This window comes from Danaus plexippus, chromosome 10, assembly GCF_018135715.1.
Source record: "Danaus plexippus chromosome 10, MEX_DaPlex, whole genome shotgun sequence".
In the NCBI taxonomy this organism is placed as follows: domain Eukaryota; kingdom Metazoa; phylum Arthropoda; class Insecta; order Lepidoptera; family Nymphalidae; genus Danaus; species Danaus plexippus.
The window spans coordinates 4,914,113-4,937,409 of NC_083543.1; the positions used below are offsets into that span (position 1 = coordinate 4,914,113).

The 23,297-nt window shown below is 29.9% G+C and overlaps 5 protein-coding genes across 7 annotated transcripts; 2 read left to right on the top strand and 3 right to left on the bottom strand.

The window, feature by feature from the left end:
• Positions 1-5,674: 5,674 nt before the first annotated feature.
• LOC116767101 (uncharacterized) lies at positions 5,675-7,088 on the bottom strand. Its single transcript, XM_032657277.2, has 2 exons — positions 6,941-7,088; positions 5,675-6,864 (listed from the first exon to the last, which is right to left on the bottom strand). The coding sequence occupies exons 1-2, from the start codon at positions 7,053-7,055 to the stop codon at positions 5,732-5,734; spliced, it is 1,248 nt and encodes a 415-aa protein (XP_032513168.2). The 5' UTR covers positions 7,056-7,088; the 3' UTR covers positions 5,675-5,731.
• A 46-nt stretch (positions 7,089-7,134) lies between these two features.
• Positions 7,135-13,025, top strand: LOC116767099 (uncharacterized). Of its 2 annotated transcripts, none has more exons than XM_032657274.2 (9): positions 7,135-7,308; positions 7,596-7,754; positions 7,969-8,059; positions 8,193-8,322; positions 9,308-9,392; positions 10,435-10,630; positions 10,772-10,966; positions 11,081-11,783; positions 11,859-13,025. In XM_032657274.2, exons 1-9 carry the CDS (start codon positions 7,198-7,200, stop codon positions 12,988-12,990), a joined length of 2,802 nt encoding a protein of 933 aa, XP_032513165.2. In that variant the 5' UTR covers positions 7,135-7,197; the 3' UTR covers positions 12,991-13,025. The 2 variants fall into 2 exon arrangements, with proteins under 2 accessions (XP_032513165.2, XP_061377661.1); XM_061521677.1 differs by having other exon boundaries at positions 11,081-11,787; positions 11,859-11,947.
• Positions 12,999-18,322, bottom strand: LOC116767100 (uncharacterized). 2 transcript variants are annotated; one of them, XM_032657276.2, is made up of 9 exons: positions 18,131-18,322; positions 17,881-18,036; positions 16,813-16,909; positions 16,495-16,627; positions 15,658-15,751; positions 15,302-15,452; positions 14,718-15,224; positions 13,419-13,760; positions 12,999-13,336 (listed from the first exon to the last, which is right to left on the bottom strand). In XM_032657276.2, the coding sequence occupies exons 1-9, from the start codon at positions 18,266-18,268 to the stop codon at positions 13,023-13,025; spliced, it is 1,932 nt and encodes a 643-aa protein (XP_032513167.2). In that variant the 5' UTR covers positions 18,269-18,322; the 3' UTR covers positions 12,999-13,022. The 2 variants fall into 2 exon arrangements, with proteins under 2 accessions (XP_032513167.2, XP_032513166.2); XM_032657275.2 differs by having other exon boundaries at positions 14,718-15,239.
• Positions 18,323-19,982: 1,660 nt separating this feature from the next.
• Positions 19,983-21,577, top strand: LOC116766873 (ribulose-phosphate 3-epimerase). The gene is made up of 4 exons (XM_032657007.2): positions 19,983-20,440; positions 20,553-20,660; positions 20,764-20,985; positions 21,339-21,577. Exons 1-4 carry the CDS (start codon positions 20,204-20,206, stop codon positions 21,447-21,449), a joined length of 678 nt encoding a protein of 225 aa, XP_032512898.2. The 5' UTR covers positions 19,983-20,203; the 3' UTR covers positions 21,450-21,577.
• Positions 21,569-23,229, bottom strand: LOC116766872 (putative methyltransferase C9orf114). Its single transcript, XM_032657006.2, has 3 exons — positions 22,476-23,229; positions 22,089-22,361; positions 21,569-21,970 (listed from the first exon to the last, which is right to left on the bottom strand). Exons 1-3 carry the CDS (start codon positions 23,030-23,032, stop codon positions 21,583-21,585), a joined length of 1,218 nt encoding a protein of 405 aa, XP_032512897.1. The 5' UTR covers positions 23,033-23,229; the 3' UTR covers positions 21,569-21,582.
• Between the last annotated feature and the right edge of the window lie 68 nt (positions 23,230-23,297).

Here is a 23,297-nt window from a genome sequence, read left to right on the forward strand (position 1 = left end):
TTTTTTTCTAAGTTTGGTCATTCTTTATATTATTTTCAAAATCGAATGCTCTTGAGATTTGCTAACTATTGGTATTTATATATTAGTAATATGGTATCAATAAGTCACTATAAAATATACAATGTTTCAAAATTAAAATTTGTGCCATTAACTAAATCACAATTTGTAATAGAGACCTTTTGATCCCGTTAAGTTAGTTCGATCGCCGAACATTTATAATAACTTTTGTAGTTGAATACCTGCTAAAGTCTCTTTAAAGTAATAAAATCCTCCCATTTTGCTTTTGAAACATTTTTCCCGTTTGACTTCAATTAAAACTTATTTTAGTTTTGCTTTTTTCTTTTTTTGGTTCTTCACATGAATTTTAAATACACAATACAGATTGTGAGGATTTCATGAAGGTATATATATATAGTTATTATTTGTACAGATAAAGTATCCAAAATATTTGTCACACACAAATTAGACCTACCTTATAAACCTAAACATTTTGGTTTCACACTTTTTCTTATGGTCTCTCAGTCATCATTTTTCGTAATTGGAGTAAATACAATAATTTATAAATAAATACTACTTAATCACAAGCTACCGTTATTGTAATTCCATCAAAAGCTTAAATTCAAATTGCTCCCTTTAGGCCCCGGGGTTGTTAATTTTCTCTTGTGTGCTGTATAATATTCCAAAAACACCTTACTTAAAGGAGAAATTGAAATTCCTGTGACATAGCGGTAAGGTGAAAGAACGCAAACGGATGTCTTGGCTGTCAAGGTTTCTAAGCCAATCTTAATTAAATTCGATAAAATTAAAAGTTCGTTTCTTTAAAATTTTTCTCCATAAGAAAATTGTTTGTTTTCAATACTGGTCCTCGAAAACCCAAAATCTTCTGGTATATATAATAACCCTAATCCCTTTTGCAAAATAGTGTAGACGGCCCTAATTATTTCCTAGTTGCAGTATTTTTTTGACTAAGCACCATCATGACTATTATTCTCACTTTCTATAAATTTGAAATGGAATTAAACATATTTTTAAAATGTCTCTTTATGCTAATGTATTTTTTTATGAATGGATTATAAACTTTGATTAAGATGGAGCGATATGTTTATTAAAATTGTAACTAAATTGTGCGAGGGCCTAAAGATACTTATCAATATACACAACGCACTCACACACAAACACACATACACATTTTTTTTTGCCAAATGGATCAGTTAAGGTAAAATAAAAACTATTTTATTTAATTAATATTTAAAGATTGTTCGAAACGCCTGTGTCCTGAGGGATAGAGAGACATCTGCGACACTGTCTTTGACTACCGAACAGATTAACACCTTTTGTATTTGCTTAACCTGTTTTTAATTAATAAAAATTTCATAGAATAAATTATTTTCTTTATTTTTCGTGCTTCTATTACTAACTTCTTCTAACTTTTCAACTTATATAAAAAGTATTGTTACGTTTCTTCATATATCTCTTTTTAAGTATAAATATTTTCATCACATTGTTTATTATTTAATTCAAGTAACTATTTATTCACAGATGTGCTTGAGACTTGGTTCTCCATGATGCATCATAATGAAACTAAACATTTCAGAAATATATTTTTCCGGCGTTAAGACCACCTACGTTTTTTATGTGCTACCTTTTATATTTTTCTTCAATACTAGTAATTCTCTATAGTGTGATAAAGAAAAAAGTAACATTCATATAGTAACATTCTGATGAGAAAATCTTTTAATAATGACGCTCAAATAGTATAAAAGTATACAACAACTTTTAATTGTAACAACTATCAAGATGAAGACTTCTGATTAACATGAGAAACAAACAATTTTGTACGAGAGAAAATTGTTCTTAATTTAAAACTTAAATTTAATGAACATTATAATTTTCACTGAATAAATGTCCTGAAGTCGCTTCCCCTGCGGCAAAACTAAATAAATTGAGACAGCCAGTACTTAATTGGAATTTAACGGAATATAAATAGATATGCAACTCCATTTATTTACTTCAGCTACCTCTATCAAAGACAAACGAAGATGTTTTCTATATATGTTATTTTATTAATAGAATAATAGTACATTTAAGTTGCTATTTTTGTTTAGTTATACGTATATTGATAAGTTGATAAAAAAGTTATTTTAAATATTTTGCAAATTTGACACTTTCTTTCTTATTAACATCCTAATTTGGTTAAAAAAAATTGATTATTTTTGTGTGTTTCATATAAGCTGACCCGAAAACCTTTTCATCAGATAAATAATAAAATCCTTGATATATTACTTCTTGAAATTTCAGATTTTTAATTCATCTAATTTTTTTTTTTTGTTATACACAATACTGGGTTTTATCTTATATGTGTACAAATAAGCATGTCATTTTTCGAAGTATATACTAAGCTAATTTTAACACAAATTGGCCATGATTTCTGTATTATATTGCTCTTTTTAGTTCGGTCTTTCAACTCCTATAACTAATGGTTAATAGCATTCTTAACTTTGACAAGGGTTTATGCCCATACACATGATTAATTATTTTGATTTAACATTAAGTCTTGAAAAAATTCAAAAAGAAGTTAATTCTCTAGATTTTGAGCGGTTTCGTTCAAGCGGATATACCGAATAAAAGATTTTGAACAAAGGATGAGTAAATTTTTTTTGAGTCTTTTGTTATTATTATTTGGTCATGTATATTAATTTTTCTTACAAATTCAGTTATGAGCTATCTATTTTATTTTTTATTATTTATTTGCCTGTTTAGGACATTAAGAAAAAAGCACAAGTAAATTATGGTTACTCTGTAAATGAACGGCACATTTTTTATTTATTTTTAAAATTTTGTCTGGATAGTGCTTGACATACATTCAACCGTCGAAAGGTGGAAATGAAGTCGTATGTGGTGAACGCACTATCTCAGTATTAGCCTATTCACCCTTTTATAGAATACACCCAGATTGTAGCTCGAAGGACGCAGAAGGACACAAACGCTTTCAAACTGTTCCAATCCTTTGCTGTGCGCTTGAGGTTAGAGGAAGTGTATGGCTCCGGCGAAGAATATCTGCAAGGAAGGGATGAAGGCCCACCATGCGTGGTTGTCCGATAACAGAAAGACGATTTTTAGTTGTTATGTATGTTGACATATATATGAGAATATGTATATCATATTGAAAGGTTTAAAAAAGTTTAATCTGTCTTAGTTTCCTATTTCCCATTCTCATAAATTATTTATTTCTAAAATGCATTTGGATTTTATTGGTGCTATTTTTTTTTTTTTGATGACTACTCACTAAAACCACTGCGAAAGCCATCGGCCGCTATGTTGGTGCACCCCGGATCTGTCAGCGACAGGGCACACCAGCGACTGTCCGGTCCTGGCAAAGACCGGTCTTACTCCCTCGGAGAAAGGGGGCGATCCCGGCAATTAGGACCGCCCCGACGACGCCGGGCATTCACAGGAGCCGGGTTACCAGCCCGACCCCAGCCTTATTGGTGCTATTGCTTATATTATGATTTTTAATTTAAATTTGTTGTTGTTGCTGTAGACACTCGTATACTATAGATAAATAAATGAAATGAGAAATATTTACAACATTACAGTAATAACATAACATAAGTTAACTATCAAAATTTAAAAACCGAAAGTTTTCTGGAAAACAAATGCAAATACATAAATTGTTTAATAAAACAAAGCTTAGTTTAATTTAACTGAGTACACGCGAAAATCTTAGATGTCATTAAAGAAGGAGTTATTGAAAAGAATAATAACGGAAATATCAAACCGAAACATTATAACTGTATTGTGTTACCACAAAATTTACAAAAAACCTTTTTTATATTTTATAAATCTACAGTTTTTATGTGAATAATCTACTTCCCTCTCGAGACCCCAGGGACAGCACTGGGACGCAATTCACTCAACAAGCACTTTGAAAACTAGTTATTGATTCGATTTAACAACTCCATGACGATCTGTTTGAAATTATTTTCCATTTCCATTTTCAAAAATAATCAGAGAGCAACTGCTTTTTTATAGAATATAACTGAAACTATTGCTACTTTATTTTTTTTCCAAAAGTCACATAATGAATTGTTTATTGTTGTCAATAACAAAGTTTGTTTTTAAATTACATCTTTTCTTGATCAACATTTTATTATAATATTTATGTAGAATTCAGTGTTTTCAGTTTTTTCAGTTTATACTTTTGATATCATAAGATTTTTTAAATTAAATATTTAAATGACCACAACAACTTTAGACAACCAAACAAACAAATATAAAAGTTAAAATAATTTATTAACATACACTACATTTAAAAAGTACTTTCTTATTTGATTATTGTATGCTAAGTCCTCTTAAAGTAAGTATAAAAATCTATAAAACATAATAGTACTTATGTTAGCTACAGATGGCAGATCAAGGAAATGCAAAAGTTATAGTAAACTTCATTTAATAATTAAGAGTAAGCTTAATGCTACTGATTGACTTACGACTTACTCGACAGAAGTCTGCATAAATCAATTGTAAGAAACATTACAACACTGAATTTATGTACGCTGCATAAAGTAAATTAATTTAAAAGTATAAATTTGGTTGATCATAATTTATATTCAATCCTATGTAAGTGAATTAGTCAAGTTTTATATCACCGTGTCTTGAATATTCTAAAACAAATTAATGCTTTGTTCTAAATCCTGTAAGAAAAGGTAAACCACTTCTTTCATAGCAGCGGCGTGGCTTAATTTAATGTTGTCATGCGTCAGTTACAGACTTAAATATTTTAATCACATACGCATTTCCAACATTTGAAAGCGGGTCATTATAATTTTTGTTTAGTAAAAAACGTTTTAAGCCTTCCCCGTCTATAAAAATAACTAACAGTTAATTGTTCTTGGAGTATTTGAAAACTTAGGTATCTTAATAAATTTGTAATGTGTTTTGCAATGGTTTTATCTAATTTTTTTCATACCTCAGTGGTAAAAATATATACCTATAATTCAGCATTTATAATTTAACAAAGAAATATTCAATATTCACATTAGATGCCACAGTTACTTATTTCAAAATGTTTTGATGATTTTTTTAAAACTTTTAGGTCTTTTTGTTGATGAATTGTTAAAAAAACATAGGTGTGGTTAGTTTATTTCATTTTTACGTTTCATTTAAATAAATATATTTCTGAGATTAACCTATACTAAACAATATTCATAAGTGTGCTTGCTATATTTTTATTTGATCCAGTTTACGTCATTTCCTAATAAAAATAGTGTTAATTTTTTTTAATAACCCATGTTATATTAATTACTATTAATTACTTCATTGTTTCTTTAATTTTTTTATCAACTTAAAATTGATTTTCAATTAACTTATAATCGGTTATTAAATTGTTGTTAAATGTTCAATTAACTTATTATCATTAATGTGCTAAAATCATTAATGTACCATTTATAATAAAGAGAATTTGAAAAAAAAAAGTATTCTATTCTTTGTAGATATTTCTCACTAATGTACCATACAAAAAGCTTTTTGGTGTCAAATATTTAATATTTTATGGAGAGAGTTTGCTGTAAGTGGCACATACGAATTATTTCGTCATATTAAAGATATTACATTCCACGATTCTTCTGACTTCTAATTTAATATATTAATATAAACAATTATAGACATTCACTTAAGAATATGATTTTATTATCTTACAATACTGAAAAAGTTACAGAAACATGAAATTATAAATTTACATAATGACATGAATTAAACCTGTAAATAGCATAACAAATTTATATTGAATTTTCAAATTAAATGCTGAAAACGAACAGTAACAATCCCTTATAACAGCATCGCTGTAGTAGGCTTTTAAATCTTCAACAACTTCTTCTATAAACCTGTCTTTACTCTCAACCTCTAAGTTGCCAGAATTGAAATCAACCGTTTGCAATAAATTTTGATTATATTTGTATTTGCATTTCCTACACTTCTTATTTTTGTATTCAGTGACAGATGGATCTGAATAGTAATCCTTTGTAGTATCTTCATAGTAATAATTCTCTCCTTTATCATCTTTTTCATTTTCCTCTAGCTGATAGTCATAAGGCTTGTTTGAGTGACGATGTTTATGTTTCGGAAGTTTCAATTCGTTTATTACGTTTGGATGATAGTATATGTTAGGGGGGTCTGTTGATACTCCAAGAAAATAAGATGGGTAGTAAGGATAAAGGGTGATTGACATGATATTATTGAAAGCGGTTCTTGTGCATTCAGATTGACAAGTCTTATATTCATCAGTGTGTGTGCAAACTTTCTTTGTCCTTGAACAGCCCTCTGAGGCGGTGCAGTGTTTGCTGCATGTTGTATCTTGATTGGTTTTTAGACAAGAACAGATTTGTTTTTGTCTTAAAACTAACGGAACCTTTGTATGGAGAACGGGCTTATTAGAGAAACTTCTCACTTCAATGATTTTATGTTTTGTATAATCTATATTTTCCCTTTCTGAGTGAAATTGATTATCAACGGTAGTTGTGATACTAGAGTATGGTGGAAACACGACAACCTTTCGATCATAATCAGTCTCTTCTGTTGACTTTACATTGATTGATTCAATTTTAGATTTTAAAAGAAGCTTCTCAATGGGCCATTTCTGTTTTAATTCAAGTGTGGGAGTTGGTACGTTGTCTTGTAACGATATGTACACTGACGATGCGTAAGTTGAATTTTTGTCAAATAAATGGTGTTTTATTGATAACATTTCATTTGATAACATTTTATCAAAAATATTATACTTTAGGTTTGGCGCCTTTATTGTGTTTGGAATTATTGTTACAAAAGTTCCATCATCTTCCATTCTTTTACCACTTTCGGTATCAATATTATCTGAAACATTAGCATGGTAATTAAAATTACGAATATTTTGAAGAATATCACAATAATATGGACCAAATAACACTACTAGTTGTATTTTGGAATGTTTTAGTGTTCTGCATGTTCCCATTTCTATAATTTAGTGTGAATGCATTTATTTCTAAAAAACTATATAAAATAACAAGACAAAATGTCAGTAACATAACCACTTCCAGCAAAGATCTCCATTATAACGAAATGACTGTCACATATTTGTCATAATTAATTGTTTCCAGAGGGCCACGAAACGGCTACTTATTATTATTTATACATTTGGTATATATTTAACTATTATGGTTTAATACCATGAAATTATTGTCATTTTTTATTATTAAATTTTACTTGAGTAGTTTTGTTTGTGCAAGCGTATCTAAATATTGTGAAATATGTGCAAATCACACACTCTGTCTGTATCAGGTATAAAATTAAGGAAGTATAATAACTGTAGAAAACATTCCAACTTCTCTTTTGAGTTTTCTTTGTATTGAGTAATTGTAATCCGTTGCGTAAACATATTTATCCAATTTATCATTCATTCTGTTCTAAAAGAAAGTCCTAACAGGATTATCCTTTTGTTTTTCCAAAATTAAACTTGTAAATATGAATTCCTAATTAATTAATCTCTAAAAGTAAAAATGAACACAAACAAAATGAAATATGAGTAAAAAAATTGAAATTTGATTTTTTTAATACGCTTCTTTCAGATTCCTGGACCCAGTACGGAATGCACAGGTTATGATGAAAACATGATTCTTGGAAAAGCCGAAGCCAATATTATTATTAACCAAATTAATATGCGTAGAAATTTTATTGCCACAGGACGCTCCAAGTATCTACCAGCAGCAGCAAATATGAATAAAATTGTAAGAAAAGTGACAATATTTTGAACTTAATACATTTTTAATAAAGATGTACGTACGTAAAATAGTTAGACTGTAAGATAATTAGAATACCAGATGGATAATTCTAAAATATATATTTTTTTATATTATGTATGTTGCCAGTATATCATAGATGTGTAAATATTAAAATTTTACGTAGATCATTTTAAAATTACAATGAAACATACATTTTTAGAAGTGGTCCGAAGAATTAGCAACTTTTGCTCAGCGTTGGGTAGACCAATGTGATCAAAGTCCGAATAAGGAAGATAGCTGTCGGGACCTTGGTAATTTATTTTTTGTAACAGATCTAAAACCTCATTTAAATAAAACGGTGCTATTTTCTAATACTCAATACATACAATATACTGAAGAAATTTGAGGTTGGATAAACTGAGATGAAATATTCGAAATTTTCAGAAAAGACAAAAGTTGGCCAAAATATAGCAACAATAGTCGGATCAACACCTGGACTGAACATTAAAAGTTTTATTGAAATGTGGTTTATGAAATCTATTTACTATAATAGCAGTGTTACTTTTTACAATCAGTAAGTACGTAATTGCTTTATATATCCCATGCGTATTATATTATAGAAATAGCAGAATAATTTAATTTATACATAAAATAGCATACGTTAATGTCGCAATATTTGTTTAATTGTCGAACTAAGACCACCTGGTAATAAGATTCTCCACTCATAAACCAGCGCCTTAGGGACATTCCTCCGTGTTTTGCTAAGTTATAGTATCAACTAGATACAAGGCACATATTTCATTAGATTGAAATAAATCTAATTAATCTTCAACTCAATATCTCCCCTGAAATAACAAACTTATTAGTATTGAATATTACATAAATAACTTTTCTAGAATATTATATTTATTAATTCCAAAACATTTTTATATATCTTTTCTAGTAGTACTTTTGATGAAATGTATTGTACATAATATACGAAAAATATTGTTAGCTTACGATAAATAAGATATAAATTAGCCGGACCCTAAACCCACCATTCTAACAAGAAAATTATGAAGTTACCTTCTTGACCAAATCAGAATTGTACGAATATAAATGTTACTAGTACGGTTTTCTTTTTACTTTCTTTATCCGAACGTCAACATAAGCTTGAGAGCCATTAAACGAAGGAAAGTAAAATAACCGAAGCAATAAAGGAATCTTGATGCTCTCTTTCCAAGGAGAACAGCCGTGAAAGTGCTTTTGCAGATTTCCGACTATTTATGAATTAAATTAACTTTACCCAAAATATATAGCGAATCACAAGTCGACAGAAATCATAAACATTAATTTTAATCTTCAAATTTGAATATTAATCTAAAAATTTGAGTATTAATTTTTTTTATGAATTTTTTTTTTCTTTTTAACATGAACATAAAAGAAAACTGATTGCTCGTTCATTATAATTAAACACCATTTTATCAAAATTCTCAAAAGATTTTCAGCGTTGACCTTACTTACAAATGGAGACAGAATACAATATTTTATTTATGTTTTATATTGCTTATATCTTCCAGATCTGTTGACCACAAAGCAAATTACTTCACACAATTAATTTGGGCTGAAACTGAAGAAGTGGGGTGTGGAAGAGCTAGATTTGTGGTAAAAAAAAAAATATTATTTTGTAAAAGAAAAATAAAGTGATTTAAGTGCTATTATTTTTCTGTATAGATTTAAAGAAAAATTGTAGAAAAATAATTAATATATCCTGCGTCCGGTTCTAATGTAACATGCGATTAATGTATGAATAGCTTAAGACCACGTGATTTAAAAAAAACTTAAAAAGAAATACGGATAATCACTTATCATTACAAAGATAAGAAAAAATATCCCTTATTCTAAGGGTGCCCGAATAACTCAGTAACATAACGATAACCATAAGTTAGAAAAGAAACAAAATATCATCGTAAAAATTATTTATCCTCATTTGCAATGTAGAAGAGAGGCTGGGTCCTTAAAAAAATATATTTTTAAAATAACCTTTGTTCTTTGTTTTATCGAGATTGCCTCAACTAAATGAGTGTCCTAGTGAGATATTAACAAGGCGTCGTATTATAAAATTTTATTCAATAAGATTATTTCTCAACAAAATATCTTTAAGAACTTTTGCTTTTCGATGCCGTTAAATACATTTATAGTTTTAAATAAATCTTCTTGCAAAAAAATTTCACATATTTTTATATAAAATATTCATGGGCTGATATCCGATTGTTTTTCTATGACTATGTGAATATTTTTAATAAAATAAATGGATACTTCCAATTACACAATAGTAAAATATGACACAACTATTGTATATTGTTATTCAACGAAAAATATACAGTTTTTTAATTGATTTAAAGCACAGACGTGGTATTCGTACGGATGTTGTAATTTCTTTGAATTAATATTTTATTTTAAATATATCGCAAAATGCAGTTGTGAAATACTTTTGGTACGTTTGTTTGCAATGTAATAAAATTTGTCGAATATTCTTAGAAGAGTACCCACTAGCCATTAAACAATCGGTTACTAAAACTCTTAAAGTTTTCCTTTAATGTTCCTATTGGTATTCTCAAGGAGTGATATTCGATATGTATAATATTAATCATTTAAGCACAAAATCATATTACTTGAAATTATACATATTAATATATATTTTCAGATACATAATAAAAGGCCTATCCTTATTGAAAGACTTGTTTGCAATTTCGCACCAACAGGCAACGTACAAGGAAAACCGATATATATTATAGGATACCCCGCCACTCAGTGTAAAAATAGTATGAATCCTGATAAAGCGTTTATTGGCTTGTGTGAAACAAACAATACACCAAAACCCCTAACATTAAAATATAGAGGTAAACTTATACTTGCGAAACAAGTTACAAGTTATTAAAATTCCAAAAAAGTTTTATGATTAATTTTTGCAATAAACTCACTTAAACGGTGAATGTATTTTTAAAAATTGTAATCAATAATACTGTTGATAAAAATTGTAGATAAAATGTCTACAAGAAATCCATCTACCAGCTTCCTAAGAATACTTAATTTATACAATGAATCAGCAACCCCTGAAATGGATCCTATTAAAATTTACCACAATTCTAAACCAAACGTAAAAGTTTATCATGAAAATAATAATTACTACAACAACCATAAATCAAAACTTAGAGATTTACTAAGACATCCATACGGTTAGTAAGATAGTTAAGATTATTTTAAGAAGAATTTATAAGGAGAACAATGGTACAATTTTTATTACATTCATAGTTTTATTTCTAAAAAAAGGAATTTTATTTATATTTCAGATGCTGTGAAACGCAGCTACCCTTTAGACGGTGAACACTTTTGGCGTATTCCTAATAACAATACACGAGATGACGCAGAAAATTATCAAAAAGAAAGAGGACATTCGCGAGTGTACCACGGTCACAATCATAGAAATGAATTTGATTTTTTACATCCAGAAACGTCCTCAATAGATTCTAGGAGGTTTGATATGACCACCTACACCGTAAATATGTTTTCTAATCAACAATTTAGAAAACACAATAGTGGCAACCGTTGTACAAGAAAAGGGGAAACTCAAACACAAACTGTTACAGAATGCACACCATGTGCTCAAACTGCTAAATGTACAAGACGTCAGATAAATAATTGTAAACAATACCAATTTCTGACCACATCTGACTCTATCCCACATGAGTCATGTCCGTGTAACACCTTTCAAAATTCATTTAAAACGAGATTTATGTCTTGTGAGCACAATCGCAAAACTAATTGTGGTTGTGCAGATGAAAATTGGTCAACTGAACCCTGTCGAAACATGTTACGAACTTTGAAGGACATTTCTGAAGACAGCAATAGCAATAAAGATTCATTTTATGATGACTTTCATCCTAATTTTCACTCTAATAATCCAAAAATTGTATCAAAATCACATCATTATGAGTCTTGGCTAAGAAGCAATGAAAACGAGGAAAACTTTAATAAAAAAAGAGTATTCCACAGGCAGGTAAATTAGTATATTGAGAAAATCGCAGATGAAAGGCACCGTTGTTAATATTTTTTTCTATTTCATTTCAGGAATAGGAAGAGAAGTGTACCAGAAGAAGAAATTAATTTTAAACCATTTTGGGAAGTCGATGAATATTCTAGTAATAAACAACCACAGTTGAAATCTTTAAGATTTACAACATTATCCAACAAGAAAATTAAATCCAAAATACTTAAAAAAAATACCAGAAACTCAGCTAAAACTGAGTCTATCACGATTCCATTCGAAACACAACCGGCGTTATCAAATAAACGGGTTACAGAAAAGTATTTGTCATTTGACGAGTTATTACATCTCCGGAAATATAATGCAGAACTTAACGCACGAAGAGCTAATGAAGAAAGGGCTAGCTTTTCCAATGACGGTATTCAAATACTCAGAGAAGGTACAACTAAAGCAACTACTAAAACTGCTGCAACTACTACGACTACTGCTACTACAGCAGGAAGTCCTTCTGAATACACTGCTAATACCCCATATATTCGAATGAAACATTGCACACGTAAATTGACTTGCACGTGGACTGCCGCTTCTATGACTGACAGTAATGGGAGTGTCATAACTGGAGGCGCCGATAACATTGGATCTAGAACACCGCCTGGCTACGTTGAAGGGTGTACCAGAACTTCTACTTGTACCAGAGACTACATGAATCGTAACAAAATGGCAACATTGCCCGTTGATATTACTAGCATAGAAACTGATAACGGTGACGATGAAGATTATTGTGAACGTCGGTCTTTAAACAAACGAAATATAAATAAAAATAAAATAATTCAGAGACTTACAAAGCGGACATCCATCTCGTACAATATTATTAAATCGCCAAGGAGTATTAACAGTAGAATAAACCTAACACCAAAAAACTTATTAAGTAACCGCAAAATAAAAACAAAAAATAGAAGTAAAAGATTTACAACCAGCCGTAACAATACACGAAATTCAAATATCCATAAAGTCAAAAGAGAAAATAAGATTCAGGCTGAGAATAACTTATTATCATATGGTGATATTTACTATCTTGTAACTAAAAAAATACTTAAAATGTGGAAAAAGAAAAGTATCCAACATAACCAATTTTGCTTTTGTAATCATGTCTCAAAATTAAAAAGTGATTATTATAACATCGCTTTGGTATTTATGTTAACTATACTAAAATAAAAATGTAATCAGTTTCATTAACAATTTATTTGTCATGTCCAACCAGAACAGATATTAAAACATACCACTGAAGCAATAGTTATTGGCCCATGAGATAATAGTTGTACTGAGCTATGAGCGCAACTAAATCGGTTCTGGAGTTTTAGTTTTCGCAAGTCATTAGCAAGATTTCTCAGTAAATCTTTATATCTAACTAATGTACAGTCCTTCGTCATCTTGACCCAATCACCGTTAATTTTCATGAAATTAATGTCTCTCTTACTTTTCCTTGATTTATCGGTGTTTTTAAATACTTCACTCTCTTCATTTTCTGTATTATTATTGAGTAATAATTTCTGACTTGATTCTATTAAGAGAATTTGGATGTTCATAATGTAAAATTTTATAATTAATTATTATTCTTTACTCATTAATAACCAGAGTGTTACCAGTATTTATGTCCGGTAAACTTGCATCTTTTACAATAAGTTCCGTCGCAAGTTCTGAATCCAAAATTTCTTCTATGAAATCTTTTGTGATCCTGTCCCTTTTCAAATCCTCGATTTCCATTGATATATCAGAAACTGCCAATTTATCAGAATCATAGTATGACTCAGTGTTTTCGTCTTCCGTATTTGTCTCCACTGATTCTTCTTCTTCAGGGAAAAAAAAATGTCCTGTAAACTCTTTGTTACTTTTTACCTCACCTGTCTGCGCTTGTACTTTGACGACGCTTATATCAGGTTCATATTGTGTAAAAGACTTTACGTCATCAATCGTTGAAAATCGATCTGAAAGTATTTATTTTAAACTACAAAATTCAAGTATTTGAAATGGTATTTTATTTAGTATTCAATTACTTGGACGGTCCGACAAGTATTTAGTCTTACTGCATGTTTTGTCATAAAAATTTATTTAGATAGAGTATCCTCATAGACGGCTACTGTCAATATCTTTCTTGATTTGGGAATTATTTTATTTTATACCGGGTAAAAGTTAAACAGTCAATCAAATTTTGAATATATAAAGTGGAACATCGGTTGCTAATTTGATTTTTGTTTTTATAAGCGAAATTGTGCCAAAATCCTGTGCAGAATGATTTTTCTTCTTCAATGATATATATCAAAGGTGCTAAGAAAGTTTTAACGTACCTTGGTTTATGATAGGCCACGCTCAAATGCTCAAAAAGCAGCTATAAAAGAAGCTAAATATGTCAAAAATGCACTATCTACTAGCAACAGACAACCGGTTGAAGGTGGTCCAGATAGCTAAAACACTACTTGGATCATTTCCTACATAAAACACATTGCAGGAGAAAGTTTTCGATGATATGTGTGCCTTGTTTGCTGATCAAAACATGTGTAACTATGTGATCATTTCCATGTAATAAATGACTTATAAGAGTCTATTCCACTCTGAATTCCTGAAAAAAACGGCAGTATTTGGCTCCTTGCGACTTCTTTTTGTTTATAAACTGAAAATAAAACACTTGCAGGGCTGAAATTTCAGTCAAATGAGACGGTTATTGTCGCCACAAAGGCATACTCTTGCAAAACTTCTTGAAAAATATTTTTCAGACGGCTTAATGAAGAAAGAATATTGCGGGGCAAGTGAGTCGAACTAAAAGGAGGATACGTAGAAAAATAAATTGCAAGTTTTAAAACATGTTCGTTTTCCTTTTGTCGGCTAAGTACTTATCGGATCAACGTCATATATTTACAAATAAAAAAATATAAATATAAACTTACTGCTGTGACGGAATATAACGGCTTCAACAAGATCAACCAAAAGCGTAGAGTTAATATAATCATTTACAGTTGTTTTTGTCGTCGTGGCTGTCGTCTTAGTACTATAAATTTGATTAATCATGGCTGCCATCGTGCGGTCAGTGATTGTAGATTCTGGGCTATTAGTCTGTGCAGACGTAGCCAGTAAATTTTTCAGTATTTGGTCATTAGTCAATTTACTTTTCAACAATTCTATAAAATCGTCGACAGCCAAATAATCTTTACATCTTAAGGTAGTTCTTTCAGTGAGTAACTGTGCCTTTGTTATTTCAAATAAATCAGATAAAAAATCAAACTGAGCATCTTCTTCGGTTATATTATCTGGAGTTGAAGTGCTTTTGAATGCATTAATAGTTTCCGTGGAGCTTTCGTAATATATTTTATTCTCTGTTCTAAACAAATCTCTGAAAATACTTGATGTTGGGTCGTCATAAATCACTTGTTCTGATGTATTATTCTTTATGATACCTTTAACAAATGCACCTTTTTATATTTATTAAAATATCGGTATCTTAATAAGACATATATCTAAATTAATCTCTTACAGCACAGATTTCTGAATTGACTGTCGCAACTTAGGTTAGAGGGACATCTGGAACATGATTGCCCTTCATTGTACACAGAATCCCCGAATCGATTGCCACTTGGTGCAAAGTTACACACCAATCTATAAACGGTTTCGTTTCTTTCCATTTCCTGAAAATTTTAATATTTAAAGCTTATCATATTAAGTTGTTGACATCTTTGGCCCAACTTTATACATTTATATCAATTTTATCGTACAAAAATTTTATCGTACAAAAATTGTATTAATTAATTTTAACGCATATTAAACAAATTCATTACTTCAATAATGTTTATGATAATTTTATAAGATTATTGTAATATATAAATTTGTTACCTTAAATTTCACAGCAGCACATCCGACCCTGTTCGTTTCGGCCCACACCAATTGAGTGAAATTATCGTATTCCGATAAACGTGTCAGAGATGACCTTGAATTGAAGAAAACCTTTAAATAGACTAAATATTTTATCTTCTCAATTACAATTTCTTATAATTAAGTAATTACATACTTGTGTACAGATTAAGTAAAATAATCATTGTTCGGCATAAATTTCGTAATACCTCACACAATTCTATTATTCCTTTAACATACGTTAATAAATAAAAATATTCGAATAAAATTTTTTACCCGAATAATTTGCTCTTCGTTATTCATTTAGGACGAATCGAGAGGAATAAATTGTCATTTTTAATATTCGAATATATTTGAAAGAATGATAAAAAAGATTCTTTTTAACGTTATATAAAATTTTATATAAAATTCTTTGATTGAACATATATGAAACAAGATACTTCGGCATAGGCATGGTGTAGTCTATTGTTCTAAAAAATATATAAGTTTCTTTCTAGTAATCCTATTATGTCTAATATAAAATTTCGTTATAAATCATAAAATAAATCTAGTACATTTCGTGCATTTTCAACAATGAAAAAACATTTCCTCCGTCTACTCCCAATTAAATACCAACTGTAATTACAAGCTGGAGGAGCACACATACTAAAATTACATGTATCGGTGACCATAGAGTATGTTACAACGGCTAGGCATTTAGATTGAATTCCTCCCTTCGATATCGGGATCAAAGTAGAAATACACGTTATCAAGCTAAGAAAAGTATTTTTGTAGCACAAAACAGTTTTTATAACTACCGTAATATAATTTAATTCTTACGGTCTGTATCGCGACACTAAAGAGCTATTCATATTCAAAAGCTCCATATACCAAATATCAACCAAACTTGAAATTGTTAAGCCAGGCGCTTCTCCGTATATAGTTGCTACATTTTGACCAACCGTCTCATTTACTGTGGAATTGGAATGATATATTTAAACAAATTGTATTAGATACAAAAATAAATATTCAAGTACCATATCACATTTAAATTTTTCAAAGAATAACAGTTCGTTTTAATAAATATGTAATTAAATACAGCGTATAATGTAACTTGTAACACAAACACCATCTGTAAATAACCGATACTCCCCTCACCTAAATTTGTACAGACATCTCTCCTTTCAATAACACTGCTATTAAAACATTGATCGGCCCATCTCTGTGCAGAAATTTCCAATTGTTCGTTCCATTCCTGTTAATTAATCATCATTAATTATAAATTCAAACTTTGGCCATGAATAATAATTGAATTTCAATAGTAATATGTCATCAAAGACCACAACCCTCCAATCAAAACATAAAATTGATTTGAGTTACTTATCAAGACCATCGCTCTATGGAGCCTACATGAGAGAGTCCTAAACATACAGAATTCTGATTACCTTATATGAACCCTATTTTTAATAGATAACGTAGTTTCGCTGTAAATATTTTTAGAGTAGATTTTTGTCGTAACTATGCTCTTTACAAGGTCTTACCTAACTATAAAAGTTATATATAGTCTAGTAATGTATTTATGACTATTTAGATATGGTTTCAAAAATTGCTTCATCATATTAATTGTCTAACGCAGATATTTTACCGTCAATTATATCACCGACGAATTATGGTAAAAAGAGACGTAGCCTTATTGGCCTATTGTTGCATTGACACTTTTATAATAACTCAAACGAAAGAGGATCAAATTCATATCAACTTTACAACATCATATTCTTCTCTTTGTTGTTTTTGCCCGGTACTTTATAACTTAATGAGATCTAAGATTTTCGCGAGTTTTATTCATTTAAATGAAACTAATATTTTTACGTGATCACGGTTGCTGAAAAGTAACCGAAATGTCGGGAGTATCTAGTTTTTTACTAAAATAAATCACGCGTAGTTTATCCGAAAAATATTAGTTTCATTTAAAATTTATTATTTTTACCTAACTTTTCTCACTAACTTCACTATGGCGTAGTATGAACGAGATAATATTATGTATACAGAATGATATTTCATACAACTGATCTCAAATAATTTTAATTAACAATGAAGATTACACAGTAATCCAATTAAAAGTCACCTATATGTAAATTTTCGATTCTCCCGGCACTGAGGTCTTACACACTTAATATCAATAAACCTACATACTGTGTATTTTTAATTAAATTCAAAAGTACATACCATTTTAAGCATGTTTGCAGCAGGGGGCAGAGAACGTATGTCACCCGATGCGACTTTATTTCTTCGTTGATTAATTTTATTTAAAATATCTTGCTTGTCTTTTTCTGTTTTTAATAGTTTTTCATAATGTGAACAATCTTTACTCGGTCCATTATTCTATAACATATTTTATTCTTATTTATATTCTACTTGTCCAATATAAATAAATATTATTATTAAAAACACAAGAATTTTAAGATTAGGTACATACGTGCAAATTGCAAAGAATAGGCTCTTTAGAGTCGATGCAAAAATCTGAATTGCAGTAATTTTTACTTTCACCATAATTGAAATGATACAACAATAGAATAAAAATATATATAAAAAATGGTTGTATTAATAAAACCATTTGATATGAACAAAAAACCTGACATAAAATATATTACTGTGCCAAAAAAGTTCAAGATGGTTGAGATAATCAAGTCCAGTTTTTTTTTTACCTCAGTAGGTATTACATTATTGTCATTGCTTGCATCACAGAACAGTTTAAATGCGTAGAAAAAAATAGATATATGAAGATGTTTTTTTTTTATTTAATTTAATATCTACCACCAATTATATAAACATGGTTGGTGAAAACACGTTCATGTAAGATGCAGATGGAAATAAAACTCTAATTTCCTATTCAATTATATTCATAGAAATATTTCGAACTAAATTTCCACAGCTAACATGATATTTTTATACTATTTGTACGTAGAGCTTTCTAAAACGGGTGTTAATAGATTTTATGTTGAGTAAACAATACGTGCCAAACGTCATATGCAAAAGTGCCTCTTTTACTAATTATGTTCTTTATTAAAGTATCAAGACTTCCATAATAGTATAAAACATGTCATAAAAAATGTTAGGAAAAATATAATACCGGGACAAATTAATCTCAGAAAACAGCTTTTGATAAATAAGATACTATTGTCGTACAAGTATATGTCTTTGTTCCTTCATTTAATAGAACTTTGATCGTCTTAGAATTCAGATGGGTCCGTTTAAAATGAATTACTGTTCTCATTTCCAGTCTGGAGCACCTCAATACCAATTACAGCCACTTGACTCTACAACACCAGGCATTTCGTATCGTCGAAAATTTAAAACCAAAAAGTAACATATTCTATAAACTCGTATCTTTTATACCACCACTCACCAGTCATTGACTTCTGGTGTACAATATAATGTTCTGTACTATATTGTACAATTGAAACTTACTCGTTACTATAGTATAATTAAGTTACTCATTACTTATGATACCCTTCAGTAAGTTGTAACGAAGCAAACATATCAGGCAACATATAGTATCTAATTGAGTAGTATTGCTTGTTTTTCAAAAACTTAATTATCTTGAATAATTTGAAAATTTGTAAGTAATAATCGTGGTTACTGGTAAGGGTACCGACTGGTAATTGTATTTTGGCACATAATAATAAATCAAAATGTCAATACGAAATATATGGACAAATGGAGGCAACGTAATGTATTTGTGAGTAACGTTTCAGTACTTGGTATTAGATAGCACACCCATTATTCCAAAACATATACGCTATTGGCACCAATCAGCCCAGTATATTGGTCTTACCATTTACCAAAAATACATATAACAAATATACTGAATGATAGCCATAATTTAAGAACTTAACATTTGATATTAGGATATATATATGTTATTTTCTTGTCTAATAACAACTTATTCCTTATACGGGTATATAAGTATGTTTTTCAGGCTAATAATATGCCCCAACCAATTAATGTTGGGTATTATTTAAATTTATAGTCCTTTTATCTATCATTAAATCTAATAACCTACATTTTATTTTCCATTAACAATGTAATATATACTAGGTTGATATTTACGTATTTTTTGTATTGTTCTAAGTGCTGGTAAAAATGTAACTACAGCCTTAAAAATCGCCATTTTTCCATTAGATAAATGTCTTCGTATTTTCTCCGTACACTATTTAATATATAATTCGTTCATTAAATAAAAACGTTAACATATGCAAAACATTCCACTACGGTATTGTGACTGAAGCCATAGCATAGAAAAAAAACTAAGGGAACTTCGTTCTTCAAGTTATGACAATTGACATATATTATCAATTTAAATTAGATAAACATAAATGTTTTTCCTACACTATCTTTAATCTTTTTGTTATAAACTTTAACCTTAGCATAGGAGCAAAGTACAGTGTTTTATGAATTTCATTTTATTTTAACCTTTCTTTGATTAGAACCACTACACAAAACGTGACATTTAAAAATACGATTCATCAGTATTTTGTCCAAATAAAAAATGACTCGTCATTTAAAAGCTCTCATAGGTCCTAGCATTCTCAATGCAGACTTATCTAAATTATATGAAGAATCTCAAAAACTCCTAGATAATGGTGCTGACTACTTGCATTTGGATGTGATGGATGGTCATTTTGTTCCTAACCTCACATTAGGACATCCTGTAGTGAAATGTCTTCGCGGTAAAATAAAGGACGCTTTCTTTGAAACACACATGATGGTTTCAAATCCGGAACAGGTAAACTTAATCTGAACAATGTTAAATATGGGAATAATGTGATAAAATGTTTTTAGGTTATTTGTCATTGAAGCTATTTAGTAAACAATCACTACATTTAACATTTTTGCAGTGGATACTTCCTATGGCAGATGCTGGAGTTAATCAATATACATTCCATATAGAACCAGTAGATAATGTTGAAGAAGTTTGTAGGAAGGTCAGAGAAAACGGAATGAAGGTTTGTGTGCTTATAAATGATATCATGATGGATAAAGTTGCCATTTCTACAACAAATCTGTCTAAAATATTTCTGACAATTGTTTTGTCTACTTAAATTTCAGGTTGGAGTTGCAATAAAGCCTGGAACATCTGTTACAGAAATAGAAAAGTATATATCTATATCAGACATGGTGCTTATAATGACAGTGGAACCAGGATTTGGGGGTCAAAAGTTTATGGAGAATCAGATGGAGAAAGTGAAATATTTAAGAGATCATTATCCATTATTAGATATTGAAGTTGATGGGGGAGTCGGACCTTCAACTATTAATTGTTGTGCCACAGTAAGTAATTATTTATCTTAGACTACTGCCCCATGAGGTATCATTAATACATATGTTTCCTGTGTTTGCAATGTTTTCCTGGGTTGAGTGTAAGATTAACATTATAAATATACAGTCTATTGTAAGATTGGCTTTTGTAATTAATTTTCTTAGTGACATTTTGTATTTAATCTACTTTTTGTGGTGTAGAATAAAGCTTAATATATAAAAATATTGTATTAACAGTCTGTGGATATCTTTGCAGATGTTTTGATTATTACAGGGCAAACTGATAAAGTTGGGCCTTAATATTGCAATTTTGTCAAATCGCAAGTCACTACCTAAATATGATATAATTGTTAAATATTTTGCAGGCAGGTGCAAACATGATAGTATCTGGAACAGCTATTATAGGATCCAATGACCAAGCATCAACCATTCAATTAATGAGAGATGCTGTAAAACAGGCCATTAATAAAAAATAAGAAAGTACATATATGAAAGTTGTAGTAGTTATAAGGGAAACTTAAAATTATTTTTATATCATTCTTTATAGGTCTTCCACATTTTTTATAAATTTGTATGAATAATAAAATACTTTGTTTTGTGTAAATTTTTTTAATCAAATTTACTTAAGTCTATGTTTTTGTCATTGGGTGAGTCATTTGATTTATTTTTCGGGAATGAAGAGCTGACTGCTATTCCAGTTTTCTCAAAAACCATTGGTTCATTGTTAGGCTTTAACTTTGATTGCAAACATGACATCGCTATGAGAATGGCTTCCTCTGTACGGATTGTTCTTGACCCCTGATTGGGAAGCACATTTACATAATGGTTAAACAGTAAACTGGCTTCGTCCACCTGTAATTGCTCGTCACTTTCCAATGCTGCTTCTATGCCATGTAAACCACCAAAAACTATTAGAGCATGGTTGTATCTAACTTCTTTGTTGGGCAAATCATCTATTGGTGTTCCTTTATCTGAGGTTCCTATAGTCAAATCATATCTAAAATAATATAACATTAATTATAGGAAAGGTTATAGTAGCATTACAATATATATTTGTTAATAATGTTATTTATATTTCCATGACAGTATATAATGGATTAATACATTACACTTACCCATCCTTGTATGGACACTGGGTAAACACTTGACTAAGGTTATTTGCGATTCTAACAGTGTAACCCCAATACACTCCAGTTTCGGCTCTTGGTGTGGACAGACTGACAATTTTCCCTTTCAATTTTTTCTTACCCTCTGTCAGTGGAAGTAATTTAACAGTAACTCTTATGCCAGGATTAAGCAACTTATCAGTGGATACATCTTGTAACAAACCAACATTAACTTGTGAGCCTTTACCAGGTTTAACATTCTTATTCATTGTTATTCCTTCCCTGAAACATAACACCTTACAACTGTTATTATAGATTTGTGAAAAGATTGGATAAGAATGTATTGGACAAGAATAGAGAGAAATATATTTTTGACATAATAAAAAAATTATATACCTGAATTGAAAATCGTTTGACATCCGTAAATGATGAGGAGCATCTAAAGGATTGAGAAGACCAGCAAACTCTAAATCCTTATGCAATGGAAAAAAATGTTTTCTCAAATATTGAGGACATTCTAAGTACTGTAAAATTCTTGCCAACTGCACACAACTCTTACGTGCAATTTTGGTGCCACTATTATCTTCCAGCTTTGATTTTTTGGTGTCTACTTTATCACCAATGTCATCAAACACTATTATTTCATCAACACAAAACACACACGCCGCCCTCGCAATTTGTCCCGCCAAATACGTACGTAGTTCAGCTGATTGAGCATTCTCCAATATCGACCCTGGGACAGCTATGCTTACTGTAGAAATCTCTGAATATTTCTTCTCTTTTTCCATTTCCTCCTTATTCTTTACCTCAATCTCTTTTTCTAGTAACATTCGCTTCTCTCCTTTTAAAATCTTTTCTTCATTTCGCTGACGTTTCAAAGCTTTACGTTCTTGATTAACTTCTCGCCAACTCTTTCCAGGGGGCGGTTTATTTTGTACACTTGGTAAAGACATACTGAACTGTTTATTTATTTATTTATTGTATTTATTAAAACTTGATCAGAATTTTTTTTCAAAGAACTGTACAAGTTGGTTATTTAGGTTAGCTCATTTACTCAATTAGTTTTTGCGTTAAATTATTTCATACCATATCAGTTAAAATATCGAAGTTCCAACACGTGAAAATGACGATGTCTCAAGAACACCAGCAATTTTGACAGTATTCTGTCAACTGTCACAATAAATTGGATACTATTGCTACGATTTAAAAAGATATTTT